The sequence below is a fragment of the Micrasema longulum genome, unplaced genomic scaffold (assembly GCF_059751315.1).
Source record: "Micrasema longulum isolate JH-2025_06_02 unplaced genomic scaffold, ASM5975131v1 h1tg000198l, whole genome shotgun sequence".
NCBI classification, from domain to species: Eukaryota; Metazoa; Arthropoda; class Insecta; order Trichoptera; family Brachycentridae; genus Micrasema; species Micrasema longulum.
In genome coordinates, this window is record NW_028277403.1 from 423,718 (window position 1) to 444,325 (window position 20,608).

The 20,608-nt window shown below is 31.6% G+C and overlaps 1 protein-coding gene across 1 annotated transcript in view; it reads left to right on the plus strand.

Moving 5' to 3' along the window:
- The window catches only part of LOC148283775 (protein dissatisfaction-like), a 126,752-nt gene that overhangs the window by 100,611 nt on the left and 5,533 nt on the right, over positions 1-20,608 (plus strand). The window contains exons 4-5 of the mRNA XM_088243284.1: positions 16,570-16,835; positions 19,191-19,298. Coding sequence (XP_088099410.1) covers positions 16,570-16,835; positions 19,191-19,298 — 374 coding nt within the window. The remainder of the gene's footprint in view (positions 1-16,569; positions 16,836-19,190; positions 19,299-20,608) is intronic.

Sequence of the window (20,608 nt, forward strand, 5' to 3'; positions counted from 1 at the left end):
ATTACAGTGGTGAATTTTATATTTTGTATTCCCAGGCTTGTGAAACATCACGTTTGATTGTCGTGTTCTCACCGGGAATCGAACCCGAAACCTTCCGTGTGTGAGTAAGAGGCTTAACCACTACACCACGAAGGCCGCCAATCTTATTTTTATTTAGTTCTATAAATTATTGCTTCTGACAAATTTAGTATCTACTCGATATTTGAATTAATACGCGTGTATATTTTTTATGAATCTTTAAAAATTATATTCTCGAATATTTCTTTGATGCTATAAGTATTTTAGATAAACTAAGACATGTTTAAATGTCACATTGTTCGCTTAGTACCCACCTACGCCATCGTATACAATTTTAAAAGCTGGTGAGTTTTGGCCAGCCAAACTTAAATGAAATAAAATACTACACGATGTCAAACAAAATAAATAAATCCACTTCAACAGAAATTTATCATCCGTTGAAGAAGACTGTTATTTTGATAAAAACGACATTGTACATTGGAAATACAAATCCTAAGTTCCAAATTTTTCAAAATGTTTTCTTAACGTTACAACAAAATGTGAGACACCATTTTTTTTATTTATTAACGTTCAATCAATCTTTCACTCATCGTTTTATACAATTATATAAAAAAATAAAAGAGATATTTGTAAGAAAATAAAAGCTAAAGAAATAAGCAACAAACAAACTATTTGTACCTATATTTGGGTCAGTGATAAAGAATTTGTGTTTTGCAGACTTTTAGATATATTTCATTAAGGATTATTTGGTTAAATTATTAATTAATCGCAGTCTTATAATAGCAACTAAGTTGTTAATCTGTAAATTTTCCGTCTAAAAAAATAAAGAAACAGAAGAGAAAAATGTTAAAACCAATAAGCCTCGTAGAGTTTGGGATATTTTTTTTTTGTTATATATAATATGTATTTGTATGAATGAATTTTTTAAAAATTAAAATCAATTAACAAACCGTCGTGCCGTTTCCCTTGTTTTTTTTATTACATACTTCGTTTTTATACTTTAGGGTCAGTACACGAAATCCATTGTGAACTGATAATTTTGCTTCCTGCGACAAACATTTATTTTCCAAGGAACTTGAAATGAAAAATTATACAAAGCCACAATTATTTATAAAATATGTTGTATTATTAAAGTCATGGTAGACAAGATCACGAGATGAACTAATCTCTTCTTGATTTTCTTTATCTGTTTAGTATAAAACAGCATTTATCGATATTATTCCTGGCCATTTCCATTTTTTTCCTATCCTACCATTGACTCATCTTTATGGTACCTATATAAGATCAATATAGAAAATGAATAAAAATAGATCGTTTGGATTTGGAATATTATAAACAAAATTTTGACATTATATTACATTGTATAAGAATTCTTGGAACGTCACGCGTCGTTGTAAAAGTTGGTATCATAAATCATTAAATATCATAATCATAGGGAACATTCAACATCTAGTGCACCAATATTAAAGAATATCCTTATCGCATCACAGGTAGGTCCATTCCCGTGCTCCCGTCTTTTATTCAAATACTCAAACTTTGTACAAAATGTTATATTAGTTTTTACATTATACAGTCCGCTTTTCATTAGCATCCCTATTTCACACACAAAACTATACTATTTATTCCGTCCGAACACGTTTAAAATTTCCATCTTTTTCCTTCCAGTAGCTCAATCCCAAATAACTATCGACGTGCTGATAAGCGACGTGATAACAATTTCTCACTCAATGCAACATCCGTGAACACTTAATATTCAATGTCAAAATATTTACGTTTCGCGACGTATAATCCTGCTGCGCAATCACTTATTTGAATTTCACCGGTGTAAAAATGAAAAATATTCCAGAACTGCTATTTTTATTAATAATCTATCATGCTATGTATGTAGCCGGCGATCGGCAAGCCAAATGTCAAGAAAAGCAGTCGCCATAGTAATTGTAATTTAATTTTCACTTTTTTGTATTAGATACTACTTATTATTTTACAAATGCAATAAATTGTATTATTTTTTATAGTAAACGCTGATTTTTTGCCAATGCACTGTATTTATTTACGAGAAAAATAAACCAACACGAGCGTTGACTTAGAGATTACACACGCATTGATTTATGACTGCGATGACTTTAAGCATGTTCATTATTGTTCATTGTGATCGCTCAAATGCTTAGCATGTCGATTAGTTATTTGTGATTGAGCTACTGGAGAGAGTCCTCTTGCTCACTTACCCTCAATTTTACTAATGCTTCTATTAGCTTTTGGAAACTCGCTTTAGCTCTTAAAAGGTTGTGCTAAAAATTCCTTTACACGCGGTGATGTAAAATCGTGTTACCTCAAACAAAATACAGAATATTTCGAAGTTCAGTCATTTAAAAAATAAACATATACATACTGTTAAATAATTCCTCTTCCATAATTTATAAAAATTAAAATGTTATTTGGGCCTGCTATAGCAGAATATTAAAAAAAAAACATTAATACGCCTTTCATATTACTAGCGTGCACTTTTGTGTATTGCCAATAACCGACTTTCTTATTTTGTTCTTTCTCTTTTAAACAAACACCGGCCACAGAACAGCGTCTCTGTCTTTCTTATTAGAAGTTCTTTTGTCGTGCTCTTTCTTATACAGTAAAACAGATTTATTGTGGTATTGGCATCACCTTTTATTTGTCATGTCTCAGCATATTTAAACAAATTTTACTTTCCAAATCCGATATGAAAACGTCAATTTGAAGGTTACAAAAAATACAACTTCATAATTTAAATAAATAAGATAGATATATCAAGTCTTGTATCCTGCATAACTTGGTGTTACACCATAGCCACACAAGAGTTAAAACATGATTGAGTAAAAATAATTAGCACGATTATTTAAATAACCGATTATTCGCATCACTATTTCACGTACAGAGGTCTAACCTCTTACATCTCCGTTAATCGATGAATAAGATATGCCTTCTCGAAAGCTTTAACTCCATTAAGGCTTCACGTCTCACGGCGCCGCAACCACTTTGACTGCCTTATAAGCCCGCCAAAGCTTTTCAAACAATTTAAGTAATAATTCCTCAATATGTAAATCTACCACTCAGAAATCAATATAACTAACATAATGTAAACCTACATAGCTGTTATATGCATATACCAATATAATTAATATTTTATAAACTCCAATAGGGCTTTCTCACGGATATAATATCATAACGTAATAAAAAAAATGTATACCTACACTAATAAAATACTACTCAAAAATACAAAAAGATGTTCAGTCTTCGCTCCAGGTACCACTCAAGGGAATATGAAACGTTTTAATGTTAAAACTCTCTTTTAAGTAAATATTTTACCACTTCCATGTCAGGAATCGAACCCGAGACCTCTAATATTGTAGGCAAACGTGTTGACCATTAAATCACAATGCGGAAAATAAGAAACAATGGTAAATATCCAATCGATTGTTTTTTAGAATACAGGACTTGATTTTATCAACGGCGAGAAATTATGAATAAAACAAATTCAAAGCTCTAACTTTGCGGATATTCTTTATAATAAAATAAATAAATGACAACTTTGTTTTTAAGAGTATTTTTTTTTACCGACCGGTTTTAAACTAATGAATTCTATCCCATTTTAACAGTAATTACTAAATATACCATCAAACATATGAAGCTAAAGTTAAGGTTTTTTTGTCATATTGTTCGTTGTTCTTGTAAATATGGAAACTGTGGAGTGAGATGGATACGATCTTTAAAACTAGACAGAAGTGGACTAAAGGTACTATCGTTTATTTGGTTATTTACAAATTTTTTCTTCGATTTCTATGTAATTTCCATCAGTAATTACTGTTGAAATGTTATAGGATAGAATTCAAAAGTTATTTATCCCTTGATAAAGAAGCTTGTGTAGCTTTAAAACCGGTCAATAGAAAAAAAAGTAGTTAAAAACTAAGTTGTTTTACATTTATTTCATTACCGAATTGATTGGAATCAATAGTGATTGCATGAATAATTAGTATTACTCGTATATTATGATGATGACTAAATCATAAATTTATTTATATATTTAGTTATTTGTCTGTACCTTATGTTCATGTTTTCATAAATGACGAATAATTAAATGTTACAAGCGCGTAATACATGACATTTTATCTCTTTCTTAAGTAAATAGTTACATGCATCGTGATTTGCTATCTCTTTTTTTCAAATTGTTGAGGCCAACGAAATACTTGCTTACGATTAAAAACTTTACAATTAATACGTTGGGTATAAGAATTATATTTTTGATAACATTTTTCATCCAGAATGCCTCTGATGTTTTGTATCGCAACATCTTAAGCCCAGCGCCGATTAAAAGGGGAGGGTATTATTGGGTTCGGGGTAGTTGGGAAAATGGAGGAGTGAGGGGTTGGGTGAGGGTGGCAAAAGGTAAAGTATCCGTGAAAGCGATCGCTTACGGTATTATGTATATCGGTTTTAAAGGGTCGATTCTGCAAGACGCATTAGCGAGCAATACACATCAGGACTATATGGGAAATAATTCATTGACATATCATCGATTAAGCCCATCCGAGGAATATTGAGAGCCGACATTATAAATATGAAAATTTTGTTGAATGATTCGCAAAACTTCATAATTATTTTTGAGTAATAATACAGACATCGCACAGCAATTATATACTTATTTATATTTTAGTGTAAGTTTTTTTTATGTATTTATGTATTTTATTTGACATCCATGACTCCTGAGCCTTTTACACAATTAAAGCTACATAAATCATGGTGTATGTAAAAAAAGAAAACAGACAGTTGGGATTTTAAACAATAATAGTAAAAATTATGTACATAAAAATGCTATAAAAAGTTCTAAACCATTAATTTAAGCTTAGAATTTGTTTTTGCAATGTGTCGAGGACGCAAGAGGCCGCAAAATCAACGGATCCGGGCAAGTGGATGGGAAAAAAGTGTAAAAATATAGTATAGATCATGAGTATTTAAATAAATCAAAGTAAAAAAATAGTAATTGGCTAAGTTAAAATATTGCAACAGAAATGAGGGACATTTTAGAGAAGGTAATACATAAGTCTAGGCATCTACATGGCTTATGATCTGTCATTGGCTGGTTTAAGTGACCACTTTACACACTGTGTAGCATTCACCATTTTCCCATATTTGAACATCTATATTCTTTCGATCCTTTCATCTGTTGATGATTGTGAAGTTAAAGAGCTGAAACCTTTATTTATGCGGGTGAGATTCACGTAATTGAATTATTTCCCCTACATACTAGGCAACGCCTGAAAATGTTATTTTTTCAATTTCTATACTTCTTCATGGACCAGGTGAATATATTCCTCACGAGGGACCCTCATCTCCGTTGTAATATTTTAATATCAACAGCAGTGGTGTAGTCGGGCCGGATCGCACCGGAGCGGCGATCCGGCATTTTTTATCTGAGCGGAGCGGCGCTCCTGCTCTAGTCAGGAACGAATATTACGTTTCAAAAAATATCTACTTGAGTCTCTTCAAACGATTAGAAAAAACAACAAACGTATTTATTGCCGATAACTGGCAAAAGTCTAAACATGTGTCTCCTCTCCCCCCTCCCACTTCACCGAAGTAGTGGTGGTGCGCTCCGGTAGTTTTTAATTTAGGACTACACCACTGATTAACAGCTCTCAAGGGTAGTTGAATCCAGTCCTTGTCTACAAAATTTGGACAAACTGAAAATATTGTTGATTAGCTAAGTTTGAAAAATAGGGGAAAGATAGAAAAAGAGACAAATAATCTAGGCAAACAAATAATAATAAACAAAAACAGATCATCTAAGTAATAAACATACCTACTTTGTACATACCGTTATCCTAAACAAGATATGAAACAAAAATCAGAGAACGAAAAAGATGGACCCAAAAACAACCACATTGGATGCCTAGTTTGAAATATTATTATTAAATATACATGAAGATTATTTAAGTCTGTGTGATCTACATATATGTATCTAATATATAGGTATAAAGGTTAGCCGCCCTCAATAATTACCTGCTTGATGAATAACATTACGTTTCTACCCTTTTGTACACTAGTAAAAACAAATCGTAGCCCATCATCGCACAAAAACAAAGAAATGATCAATGTCACATGTCATCTCATCTTACCCCCTCATCTCTACGATGTTATTACGAACGTGGGGATGAACTCACGCACCCCGCCATATCACACCCCATAAAACTCACCCCAACGCCAACGCCGTGAATAGGATGTTTAGTAACATTTCAACTTAATACTGTTTAGATCTGAATTACGAATACATTGCGTACTGAACTTGCGACTAATGCCGAACAGCTGATGTTTCTTTTACACTTTGTTCTGAATGATACTGATGCGCGATTCTTGGATACGTTGGAATTAAAATCATTAGATTGCAAACATTAAAATGAACTATCTGGAAATAAAGCACCGTAAATCCATATTTAAGAACTTTTTTTCTAAATGTAATTCATTTCAATTTAAACTTTGCAGTGCATAGACGTAATAGGGGTCAGTTTTTTTTTCAATAAGCAAAAAATACCGATGATAAATAACCCTATTATTATTGTTTTTCCGTGCAACGTGACGTCGGAATAAATTTCAATAAATCTTTAAAATATGCATATTTTAAAAATGCAGTTCTGTGAATGAAATGGAATCAGAAACCTGAACTAATATTTTTGACTCGATGGCTGCTCTCATGTAAAAATCCAGAATTAGAAAACCGATAGGAGAAAAGTCAGTCTTGTTGTGAATTAGTTGGCGCGTTCGCCTCCCATTCCTGAGGTCCTGAGTGCGATTCCTGGCAGGGCGGACGTGAAATATTGATTCAAATGTTGTCAAACGGGAATACTTCATTGTTCCTAGACTGGCATATGAAGCGTTAGACGGATCATCTAAACTTTACGTAACTGGTGACTAAAATACGCTACATTTGGATACCAATTCAGTGCTCTGTGCGCCACTGGGTGCGGTAAGAGGAATGATGAATGATGAAAAACGAGACGTTTTGCGCTCTATGGGACAAAAGGCGCGTATTAATTTACCGCGCCATACTTGTGAGCAATGTTTGCTAGTAGCGCATTCGGTGGGCATGACCGTTTTGCTTTTGGGCCGTTTTGTATGTGCTCATTTTTAAACCCAAAAATTATAAATAAACACTTCTTTTTCATACATTGATAGTTATATTTGATTTGTAAAAATCTGCGTCGGCGTGTTTCTAATCCAAGCAAGCAAGCACAGGAAACTATTATTAAAAATACATCAAAACACTGTTACAATTTTCAAATAGAAAAATAAACTGAACGCATAAATAAAATATACTTTGAAGTCTTCTTTTCTAACGAGTCATTTTCCCGTCTTTTGTTTTGCTCTAGACTACTTGACAAATAAAAATTAATTTCATTTAATTTAAAATAAATCAGACATTTCTTCATTATATTTCCCCTTCCGCACCCAACGGTGCATAAGGCTTTGCATTGGTACACCAACTGCGGCGCAGTTGGTTAAACGAACTGTGAAACTAGCGTCACGGGTTCGATCCCGCCGATTGCAAGAAAAAAATCCAAGATTGATTGTATTATTTATAAATTCTTTCCGTATTATCTCTTTCTCACTTGCTAACGAGCTCTCTCGGTAGGCAAACGCGCTAAACCATTTGCCTACGAGGCGGACAATCAAACATTTAGTGCAGGACAAATCCGTTGAAAAATGTTTTTTTCTGTAATTTTGTTACCTTCTACTGTGATTTACGTAGAACAAATAGGAGGACAAAATTATTTTAGATGTTTTTTCTTCATAAAAATATTTAATTTTATGGAAAAATATACATTAAAAGTCTATTTAACCCAGATTTTAGGTATATTTGTAAAAATAATTTATTATTACGTGAAAAATATTTTATTTATTTATACAGGTATGAAATTGCATTCAATTGATTTATATATTTATTAATTAGTACTACATGTATATTATTGCATAAAAAAATTATATATATATGGCAATAATTTTTTTTAATTCTCATATATCTACAATTCCTTTTAATTTTTAGGTATTTCTAAGATTTTTTAAAACTGTATGGAACTTTTATAGACTTTTACATTATAAATAATAGCGAAATTACTAAATAAATAAAAAACGCATTTTATTGTTAACATTATTCATTAGTTACCTATACATACGAGAAATAACAAGAAAGCTTAAAACTGATAGAAATAGTTATGATCTCTGTTTATTTTTAACGGGTGACAAGGTCTATTCAAATAATTATTGATAGATATTTAGTACAAAATATTTATTTTAAAAACATTACTTAGGTAAAATATTAACAACAAATAATAAGTAATACTTACAGATTACAGTAAAAAAGTCTTATCTTATAAATAGTAGTATTATGATATTTAAATACTACATTAAAACAGATGGGATATTAGGTATAAAAATACAAACAACTTACAATTTACAAAATTAATATGTACAAAAAATCTAAATATTTGAAGCGTTGAAAATGGACTTGGTACCGATTATTTCCCTGGCGTTAGTGTTGTAGTTTACAGTTTCCGCGTACCCTAGTTCCTAGTTTGTATCTTTGATGTCCACCGAACAGTGCTAAATCCAACGTCCGCCGGCAGCTTCGTGTCGAGAGGGCGAGACCATAAATAATGTAACATAAACCTATTTGTGGGGCAGGAGAAATAAATTGAACACGTGGGTATTTTCACTCGGATTCTGCGAGGGTTCGCATTTTAATTACGGATGGAAAAATTGCCTTAGGTGGCTTAACAAATTTTTAATAGAATAACAACAGAGTCGCGGGACGGGAGATAGTCGATCGACTCATTGTGTATTTTATACACGTATATTACCTTTACAAATATTTCCATTCTGTTTTGATTCACTTAATCGAACAAGGCGCGGCATATAGCGTACATGACGAGGTACTCACAATCATTAATTGCAATTTAGAACTTCGACATTTTATTTCGAAATTGTCACTTATCGCAGATATTTTTTATGGCTTAAAACCAAATTTTTAGGAGCAGGTTTTTATTCTGTTAATTTTTGCAACGGACATATTTATTTATTTACGGTTCCATGAACCTTTTACATCATTATAATAAAACCAGTGAAAAAAAATACAGCAAAAAAAAGCATAATATTTTTTAAAAAAACAAACAGTTTTTTATATAAAAAAAGAAATATTACATCTGCAACAAATATAAATATTTACCTATATAAAAAAAGGTAAATTAAAGAAAATAGCTGTTTTAAAAAAGAGGAATAGAGGAACAAAAAAGAGGAAAAAAAAAAGGAATTGAAAGTGCTTTTAAAGGAAAGTTAAAAAGTTTATAAGTACCTTGGTCGAATGAATTAATACTTTAAGACATCTGCACTTTATCCTTTTCTCAATTTTCTCACCCTTTTGTGTATATTAAATGAACATCTTACATTTTTCAAAAATAGCTAGGTACCTGCGTAATTTTCTAAGATACAAGTTTCAATGGCCCGGTCTCAAATAAGTTTCGGCGAATAAAACACATTCGGTCGTAATTTTGCTTTTGATCAAAAAATGGCCGAAACCTCGGCTCAGCCGAAACCTGCGGTCAGGATATGTCGGACTACGTACTCGGTTGGAGAATTAGCACAATTAGGGATGTTGAATTGTTATTCATTCAAATAATTAGATATTGGATTGCCAATATCTTGCTTAAAAATTAAAATTTGGCTGATTTTATGTTTTTTTTTACTATAGTTTGTAGTTTTTAGATCTTTTATATTTATTTTTTTGTAATTCTTTTATAGTTTGAGTTCCCATAGTGTACATTCAAGAACTGTTACTAATAAGTTATATGTATAACTCAAAAATGAACCAAAAAACGCTAAAAATAAATAAAAAAATAATTATATTTATGTCTTATTTCAATCGTGTATTTTATTTAATATTTCTTTTAATAAACTCGTAAGGTTCAAAAATAAAAACGATACATTTTTGACGTTTTGAAGTAACTTTAAACTTATTGAAATATTAAAATAATTTCAGCTTTTTAACTTCACTAAAATCAACAAATGAAAAAATTTTAAAAATATGTATGTTTAAATATAGAACAAACGGTGAATATTACACAGTGTGTAAAGTGGCCACTTAAACCAGCCAATGACAGGCCCTGTAATTGCCTAGACTTCCATATTCCCCTCTTTAAGGTATTCTCTATCCCTGTTTTAATATGTTATAAAAAATAAGTTATAAGTAAACAATGTTTTGAGTTGGGCCGAATTTTTGTAGACAGGGACTGGATTCAACCCCCTAAGGAACTTGTAATATTTACATATTACAACAGGGAAATTCAATCAGATGAATCTCACCCCTTACAATAAAGGTTTCAGCTTTTAACTTCACAAACGTCAACAGATGAAAGAATTGAAGGAATTTAAATGTTCAAATCTGGGCAGAATGGTGAATGTTATAGTGTGTAAAGTGGCCACTTAAACCAGCCAATGACAGGTCATAAGCCATGTGGATGCCTATACTTCTATTTTCCATTTTCCAAAAGTTCTTTATCTCTGTTTTAATATGTTAAGTTATAAGTATTTTGTGAATAACCGAATATTTGTTGACAGTGCCATAAAATTTATGTCTAGATTAAAATTTCCTTTTTTAATATATTGAGTTTTTCTACTGACATTTCTTGGTGGAACTGTATTTTTCATTATAATAATAAAAATACTTATGTAGTTTTATTCCACTTTTATTTATAAATTTTTACCAGTGACCGGGCCTCGTCGTGATGTTGATGTCGGTCACGACCAAACCCGGTCACTGGTAAAAATTTATAAATAAAAGTGAAAAAAAACCATATGCTCTTTTTTATTATTATAATTTCCTTTTTAGTTGTATATGTTGAACATACTTGTCAATCTGAATTCATTTGAATTAATCGAACTTATTGTTTCGACTTTGCCAATAAAACTGAAATTATTTTGTCCGTCTTGATAATCACTTTTTGTATTTCTAGTATTTCTGTTAATCCATCAACTTATTTTTTTTCTATTCGGCGCCCGAACTTTACATCTGACAATGTAAACGGATCTTAACACTTCCCACATTCAAGTTGGTACCTCGTATGTGACACGTTTGTTTTTATACCGACAAACACCTTGTATTCCCCGAACATGCCCGAATTCCACAACCCAGAGCCGAGAACCCGAGGCCCTCGATGATGAGTGTCATAGCTCACGAGATTTGGCCATTGACCGCCCCTCGCCATGAATAGTTGGAATGGCGCCACGTGCAAGAACAAAGCACGTATTCTCATGCCCAGTAAGCCGATTGCCACCGAGGCCGAGGGTAGAAGGGACTGAGGACTATAGTACTAGAGGGATGAAGTGGGAGATTCGCGATGATAATAGCGCCCTCCCCAACGCTGCTAAGGCGCCCTGAGCCCTGCCCCAGTAGTTACAAGATGATTGAATGTAAACAACAACTGATGTTACGCAAGAAAATATTATACAAAAAACAATGCAAATATTTTTCTTAAATTGCGTTTCACTCGATAATATCCCGACTCTGAATAAATGATAACAGATTTATCGATTGAGTAAAATTTTCCAAGACTTAATTTGAAAATCTTAACGAACGAAAGTAAATATTTAGAATTAATTATCATTTTTTGATCTTAATTTTAATAGGTACTTTTAATTATCATCTTATTTTTATTTTTTCTGTAGATATGAATTGAAATTTTAGATTCACTTTGTTTTATTTTTTATCTTGTTTTGATTACATTTATGAGCACTCACTATTTATATGTGTTTAATTTTTTTCTTACATTTAAAATATATTCAGGTAAATTGCTATTCTTTAATTTAAATTGTATTATTTTACTCTATTTTCTTACTTTAAAAAATATATATATATTTCTTTAAACTATTTTTTATGTTTATTTTTTTACACGTATACAGTATTATGTCTGTTTTTATTTGATTATTAATTCAAACTAATCTCTGAGCACCCGATGACAAACTATTATTGAATAGTTTATCGGGACAAAATATATTTTGATACTTTATTTTCTTTGTAATGTATTAACATTGTAATAATTTGTATATTTTATTGAATAAAGACTATATGAACAAAAAGCCTAAGTATTAAAAAATGTCATGCTTTCCAGGTGACTAAGAGCGATTTGCACAAAAGTTATATTCAAAAAAAATAAATTTTAATAACTGTAACGTTTTTTGTCAAAAAGGGCCTACGAGTTATTTTATCATTGTAATTAAATCTAACCCACGCTGTTTATTTTGGCGAAACTGAAAACAATTATTTAAATTTTTCACCTTTTTAAAGCGACTTTTTTTAAACATTGAAGTTTTTTAGTGAAAGTTCTCGGTAAGTGTTCTTTTATTAAAGAAAAAGACGAATGATACTTACTTAAATCCACAAACTCGTATGACCAGTTACCAGTTCCATCGCTTTTGCGACATCTTCATGACCGATATCTTATTTATAAAATTTAATGTATTTGTACAAAAACAGTAAGGATGATCTAATATAAAGAAATAGTGCACTTAAACCCCATCCTTGTGAGCCCTACATTAAAAATGCATTTCAACCTAAATACTGTGTTTATCTTCAATGGAATAGTGGTTCGTCAATGTTCTAAATTATTATTGGAAAGTTCATCGTTAAAATGATTTAAATCACCATAACCATGAATTTATTCTTCAAATGCAATAAATGAAAAGGCGCTTTAAGTATTTTTTATACATTATCATCATCCACTTTTCGCAAATAATTGTGCATAGGGCACTGTATTTGTACACCAACGGATATAGATAATTTTTGTTACATGTAGGTATGACGAAAGAATGTAAGAACTATGGAATATTAATGTTTAAAAACACATTTTAAGATACAATATTTTATGTCAAGCATGCCGGGTTCCATGGCATGCAATATATGAGTATATCCATAATCTGGCGAAAGCAAATAAGCATAGAAGAAATAAAATAAAACTACCTAAATGACATGTGAACATTGTAAATTAAATTTGGTACACTGCAAATTTGGGTACTGGAAGAGCTCCATATTAAAACTTATCCATCAGTGGTGTGTTTGAAAAGGATACCGTCTTTCTTTGGACATATTGCTAAACGTGAGCCAGACAATCTAGAAAAGGCAATAATGTCTGGCCGAGTTGAAGGTAGGAGAAGCCGGGGTAGAATTCCATATAGATGGACTGAGCAAATAAAGGTGGCTACGGGGCTAAAATTTGATGAGTCAGAACGTCGGGCTGAGGACAGACTGGAGTGGAACAGACTAATCAGAAGTGTTCATGGTGATCACGATCCTCAGCATTGAGGGACCGACTTGGAAGAAGAATATTCTTGTGCAGTTCTCTTTAGAACAGGTTCCCCTATTTAGTAGACTCTTAATTTAATTGTTTGTAAATGTTTTTCATAAATGAATAATAATAATATATAAATAGTGGGGGTTGATTTAAATAACCTCCTGACATAACTGAAACTTCTGTAGGTCTATTGTGATGCATGCCTTCCTTAATTATATAAGGGAAAGATATAATTTCTAAGCAGTAATTTCAAAGTTGCAAAACTTTAAAAAACCGCTCCACTGATAATATGATACATATATTTTTTTTATTGACATAGTTTGAATGACTATCAACAAATGATAAAAAAATATGTAAAACCACTGAAGATAAAATCATTGGGGCTGTTAAATAAATTTTTAACCCATCAAAAAAAAGGTAGTTTTACACCTTAACATCATTCACCTTGAAAAGATAAGCTAGGATAAGATTCAGATTATCAACCGACAGTTTTGGCTGAGTCAAGGAAAGGTTCAGAAGGGGAAAATTCAAAGAAGGATAAATAACTTGAAATGAAGGACATAATCGTTACTTTTCCTCTATTGTCTTTCACCGTTATTATTTTAGCTGTTGTGAAATAATTAAGGCTTTTTTTTTTGTTTTGGTCTGTGTGGAGAAAAAATAAATTCTGATTGTTAAATATAACAAGAATTCTGGACAAATGTTTTCTACTCTCTTACCTTTTTCAGGAATAAATTTTAAAAACGAAAATCACTTGAAAATATGTCCGTCTAAGTGTAGTAGTTGGCGCGTTCATCCATAATGCTTGAGTTTTCGGGTTCCAGGTTGGACGTGAAAGATTAAATTTTACTTAAAGGTGTTTCTACAGTGCAATATTTTAATGTGCCTAATCTAGCACCTGAAGCGTAAAACTGATTACCTTGCATACCTTGAATGCAACAAAACATTGTATGATGCAATCGTACATCTCTATTAATATTTAACTAAACTGGATTTTTATAATTGTATTTATGTGGAAAACTTAATTGACTTTATTTTATTTTGTTTTATTTTTTTTCTGTATTGCTGTTGTTTTCTTAATAAATAAATTTTAAAAATTAAAACTAATCGTTGTTCTGCCCCCAACATATGTTTTTTTAACAATATTTTGAGTTTGTCCAAATTTTTGTAGACAAGGACTGGATTCAACTCCCTGGAAAGCTGTTTATATTAACATATTACAACAGACATGAAGAACATTTAAGAGAAGGTAATATAGAAGTAAAATATAGGCAAGAAAAATATAGACAGAATGGTGAATGTTACACAGTGTGTAAAGTGGCCACTTAAACCAGCCATTGACAGGTCATAAGCCCTGTAGATGCCTGGACTTCCATATTACCTTCTCTTAAATGTTCTTCATCTCTGTTGTAATATGTTAATATGTTTTTTTACTTAAAACTAATAGTTTTATTGCCCCCAATATTTGTTGTTTTTTTTAAACTTATAATGACAGTCGTATACGACTGTCATTATAATATAATACAGGTAAACATTTTTTATTTTGAGTTCAATGTCCACTACAATTTTCTGATGTCAATTTCGGGATTAAAAAGTGAGCTCCGCCTGTACTTTTGTACGTACCTAACCTATCAATATATTTTTCCTACCCCCCGTTTTATAATACTGAGATAAGATGTCTACGTCGCAACATAGTTAAATATAATATAATACAGGTAAACATCTTTTATTTTAAGTTAAATGTCCACTACAATTTTCTGGTGTCAATTTCGGGATTAAAAAGTGAACCCCGCCTCAACTTTTATACGTACCCAACCTACCTTTTACCTATCTATTTTTCCTATCCCCCGTTTTATGAAACTGAGATAAGATGTCTACGCCGCAACATAGTTAAATATAAAATAATACACGTAAACATATTTTATTTTAAGTTAAATGTCCACTACAATTTTCTGGTGTCAATTTCGGGATTAAAAAGTGAACCCCGCCTCAACTTTTATACGTACCCAACCTACCTTTTACCTATCTATTTTTCCTATCCCCCGTTTTATGAAACTGAGATAAGATGTCTACGCCGCAACATAGCTAAAAGAAATATATTTATATTTCATTATTAAAAAAACGTATTTCATATTTTTATTATTTTTGTCTGTTGTCTTATGTTCTTTACTTCGTGTTTTTCAAACCAACTGATGGAAAATTGTCATAATGTAAATAAACACACCGGGTTAAATTAATGTTTTACACGTTGAAAATAAAAAAACTTAACTCTTGGAAATAAGAAAAGCTATAATTATAATTAAATTTTATTTAAAGCAATTAAAAAGTATTACGAAATGGAAAAAAATATTTGTGAAGAAAAAAACATATCAAAATTTAAAATAATGGTCAAGACATATGTGATAAACAATTTATAAATTAAATATATTTACAATGTTATTATTAGAACACACATAACAATATGTATGATATGTGTGCCCTACTTTAAGATTTAAATAAATAAATAAATAAATAATATAGTAAAAACAATCTCCTTCAGTTCCAACCTGTCTAATTTTAGAACAAGTCTTAGTGCAAATAATAGAAATTCAATCCTCCTCACTCTATACATCCACAAACACAAAATACTACTTGACATAAAGAATTGACTTATTACCTCCATACATATTAGATTTAATATTTAGTAGACACTGTCAAAATTATAAAATTGTATAATGTTAATTTCTAAATTATAAGGGACCTTGTGTAGCTTCGAAACTAGTCCGTAATTAAATAAATTATAAGTTGAGTCTTGCGATTTTAATGATTTATTTTATTTATTAAGGATAATTTATACAGCGCCATTTTTGTGATAATCGCCTAAAATTAATAACCACAAAGTTAGTGTTCCAAATACAAATTTTATAAGAATACATTCTAGTCTCTATGAACGTTGATAGACACAAAAAAAATAAGCACAAAATTGAAATGAATATTTTTTTAAACTTATTTTTTTCATTTTACCTTGCATATACCAGTTCAGTTGAAGTAACCCTTCACGTCCCTTTTCATGGCCCATTTTTTACTATTGTTTCATGTAAGGGTGGCTGAAAATTGTCGTTTTTCATATCACACGTGAACGCATTTTTTTATGTTTTAATTTATCTTGTTTCTCCATAATGATTTAACGATTGCGTGTCACCAATAGCAGTTCAACACGAGCGCGGTCCGCGCAAGCCTAAACTGCACGCGGGGGCCCTGCTCGGCCCCCCCAAGGACGGGCTGAAGCTGTCTCCGGGACCCAAGTTCCAGCTGCAGCCGTCGCCAGGCTCCATGTTCTGCAGACCAGGCCCGGCACCCTCCTCTCCCCAGCCCGCCCTAGACCCGCCCCCGCCACCCTTCTTCCAGCCGTCGTCAGCCATGGCGCCGCCGCCCGCGTTACTTCACATTCTGATGTCAGCTGAGAAGTATCAGGTTAGTTCTTACCACTCTATCTAACTTCATTTAAAGTAAATACAAAAACCTACAAATTTGTATTACAAAATTTGTGACCGCTATTTCACTTTCTTCATTATTATATTGCGGGGTTATTGCTGCAAATAGGTCATTTCAAATCAAGATTTTTGATTTGACCACTAAAATATATTTTTACATCCTCCTCTGTGAATGCTACAAGTGGAAAATTGGTGCATACAAATTAGAGATATGCGTTTCGGTTATTTAAAAGAACTAGCAGTTACAGTTACCGTTTCACAAATTAAACAATTTCGTTAAACGGTTTCTAAATAACAGTTTACGGAAGCTTTGGCAAAAAATCCGGTACTAGCAACTTCTGAAATCGTTTTACAAAAATAAATCAAACTGTTCTATTAATTTATAAATAAACTGGGTCACAAATATAAATGTCAATGTTTTCTTTACCAGGTAAACTTTTTATTTTCCTTCGTAATTTTTCTTATTTACTCTACACCTTTATTTTTTTTTTCTTTAACTTATTTTTCACTTACTCGTATTTAAATAAAAAAACCTGAATGCAACTTTCAATTTTTATTTTATGTCTTTTTAAAAATATTTATAAATACATGTTCACCATAAATTGCATAATGTATTCTAATTTAGTATACCCACGCTTATGTGGGATTTTTTGTTTTCGTATATATTGCGTAATAAAAAAATGTACCAAATTTATAAAATTAAATAAAAATAAAATTGGGTGTGACCACGAGTTTTGGCCACACTACTATTAACTATTATTTTTAGAAACAGTTTCACAGAGCAAGTTTTTCTTTACAGTAACAGTTAAATTCTTGTGTGAAACTCTTTCAACAGTTCCGGAAGAACCGTTTCATTTTTTTACCACCTCTTATACAAATCATCATAATTTATTTTTTCAAAGAAATATTAGCGTTCGTATAATATACCCAAATATTTCAATTTTGGCGACCATTTCAACGAGTTGTAAATAACTCACTATTAGAAAAAATCCAGTTGGGGTAGAGTGGGACCGGGGACACGGGACCACAACCCGATTCCAAATTTAAATGCATCAATTAGTATATACTGTGGTTGACTCTAAAATCCTGACTTAGAAAGTTGTCTAGTCGTTTAAATTCGTTTAAATTAGATTAAAAGAATTATCATTTATGCCTTTTACTATAAATAATTTAGGTAATTGCCAGTGAATATTACATTTTTTCGATTTAAAATCTCTCATTTTTTGCATGTGTAATGACTATACAGCACCGTAACGCGCGGATATTTTTGGGACAGCAAGGAAAATGTTAAATAGAGGAATAATAAAACATCGATGATTTTGTCTGTGAAATGCACTGAAGGCATTCTGTATGACCACATAAGACGTGAGAGGCAAATCTTCAAAATATTAAAGAAGTAATTAGTTACTTTAATTTTCCTACTAAATAATTTAATACATCGAGTTGAATTTCAAGGTGGATTTTATTGCGAATATAGGTATATATCAGGGGCGAAACGTCAAAATAGGTGATTATGCACAGCTTACCATTATATTTTACTTTCGATAATAATGTTCTATAGTAAATATGTTTATGGAAAAATAAATAAAATGATTTTAATTTATTATAAAAAACCACCACCATTTACATCTATTTTCCTACAAAAAAACCATGAAGTGCGCCCAGCGCCCAGCCCATTCTCAGTGAACGATGAAACTAGCCGATTACCTCAGCTTATTCCTTCATACAAAAAATACACTTTATTTTACATCGTTAACCCAAGTCAGCTTTTTTAGTACTAAAACAAGCTTGCAGATTACAAAAATTACTTTAAAATTCTCTATTTGGAAACTATTATTTCAAACATAATTTCCGAAGGATTTTTTTATTTTATAAGATACCGTTGACATATTATGTATTACATAGGACATGTGGCGTTCGCAGTGGCGGTTTTTGGCATTATTCATTTTAAAAGGAATCGATCAGTGTTCAGTGTTGACAGTTACTGCTGAATGTCACTGTGGTATTTGTTAATGAACTTTTGTACAAGTATTGTATTAAAATAGTGTAGAATAAATAATAAATAATAAAGTATATCGCGTATTCACAGATTATTCACAGAACCACAAAAAAAAGAGTCATTTATAATATTGCTAACATATCATGTACTTATATGTAGGTACATTCATGAACATTTTTTGTAAATTACCCATAAAATAAAGCACGGTTTGTCACTGGTATATATAGGAATATAGTGATTATTTATTCGTGCTTTCGGCAGCGTCTTTGGTTAGCGTGAGACTGAACTGAGAGCTTATTGTATGGTGCATTGTAGCATGAGAGCGGTTATTCCCAGGATCTGGTGTGGAGTGCTCGACAACTGCAGGTGAGCGAACCCGGAGCCCCCCGGCCCTCCGCCCCGCCGCTCCCGCTGTCTCTGGCCCCCACGTGGGAAATACTTCAGGTAACCTGAAAATGCACAGTATCTTTAGCACTAGTGTTGATTGTTTGAAATAGCCAAATGAACATAGTTGGTACCAGTGACAGATGTTGTATTTGAAAGTAATGTTCAAATATTAAATTATCATTTTCAAGATAGTTAGATTGATAAAAATCTATGAATTCCTGTATTATGTGTGATGTTTTTGGGTTATTCCATATAGGTTGGACCACACGGATCAGACCAAATAAAATCATTCATAATATTGAGAACAGTGACAATGGGTCAAGTAAAGATGGGTTGCATGAAAGAAGGGAAGATAAAACCACTTACTTTGCTCACTTTTATGAAAACGCAACAATGATTCAACTTTGATTTTATTTTTCCAACTTAGCTCTTAGGGTGCAACTGGTCCTAAATCAATTGAACGTAGTTATTCAGAAAACAGCCAGCCATAGAAAAGCAAAACTGAGATAGTAGCAGTTTTGTGGAAAGAGTGAATAATCAAATCTACACAACTTTCAGAATGTTTTTGTCTTTGATAAATGATCAACAATGAATGGGTAAATTAGTTTTTTTTTATTACTAACAAGAATCTAAATATGTATTTAACCAGTTTTAATGATTTTTAAAGTACCTACCATAATATTTTTCTAGTGCTGTGGGTGTTTTCTGCAAATTAAGAAATGCCGTTTTTGTGATTGATACCATTTTCAGAAGGTGATTCATTTTTTTGTACGAAAGCGGTCCGACGGTCCGACCAGAACATAGAATTGATCTTACTGCACCTGATAATACGTTATCTATTATTTTCAAAATTGCGGACTAAATAACTACTTTCATTTTAGACTCGTTTTGATTATAAAAGTTTTGGTTATAGTTATTAACCTGTAATACTATTTTTTCATAACTAAGCCCCTATTTGGAGGCTTGGATGGGAAAGATGGGAGATGAAAGGAGATTATGGAAAATACGCCGCAACGCTCAGACCAATTGAGATCAAAATCTATCTAGGATTTTTTCAAGCAATTGGCGGGAATCTAACCCGCGGCGCCAGCCACCAATTGCTTCACGGCGCTTCTCATTAAAAACAAAATTAATTGTTTTAGTAGTATTGAGCTCAGATTGTTATTTTTATTTATTCCTTTATTTAATTTTACAATACACCCAAGGGGCATTTACAAAAATTATACAGGTGAGTACAAACATAGTCAGTAATACCTTTTGTAAAATAAAATAAAACGTGTAAAAACAAAAAAGCATGCGGCAATGCAAAATAATAAATGAAACTTTGCGTAGTAAAAAAGAAAAAAAAATATGGATATAAGAAAAAA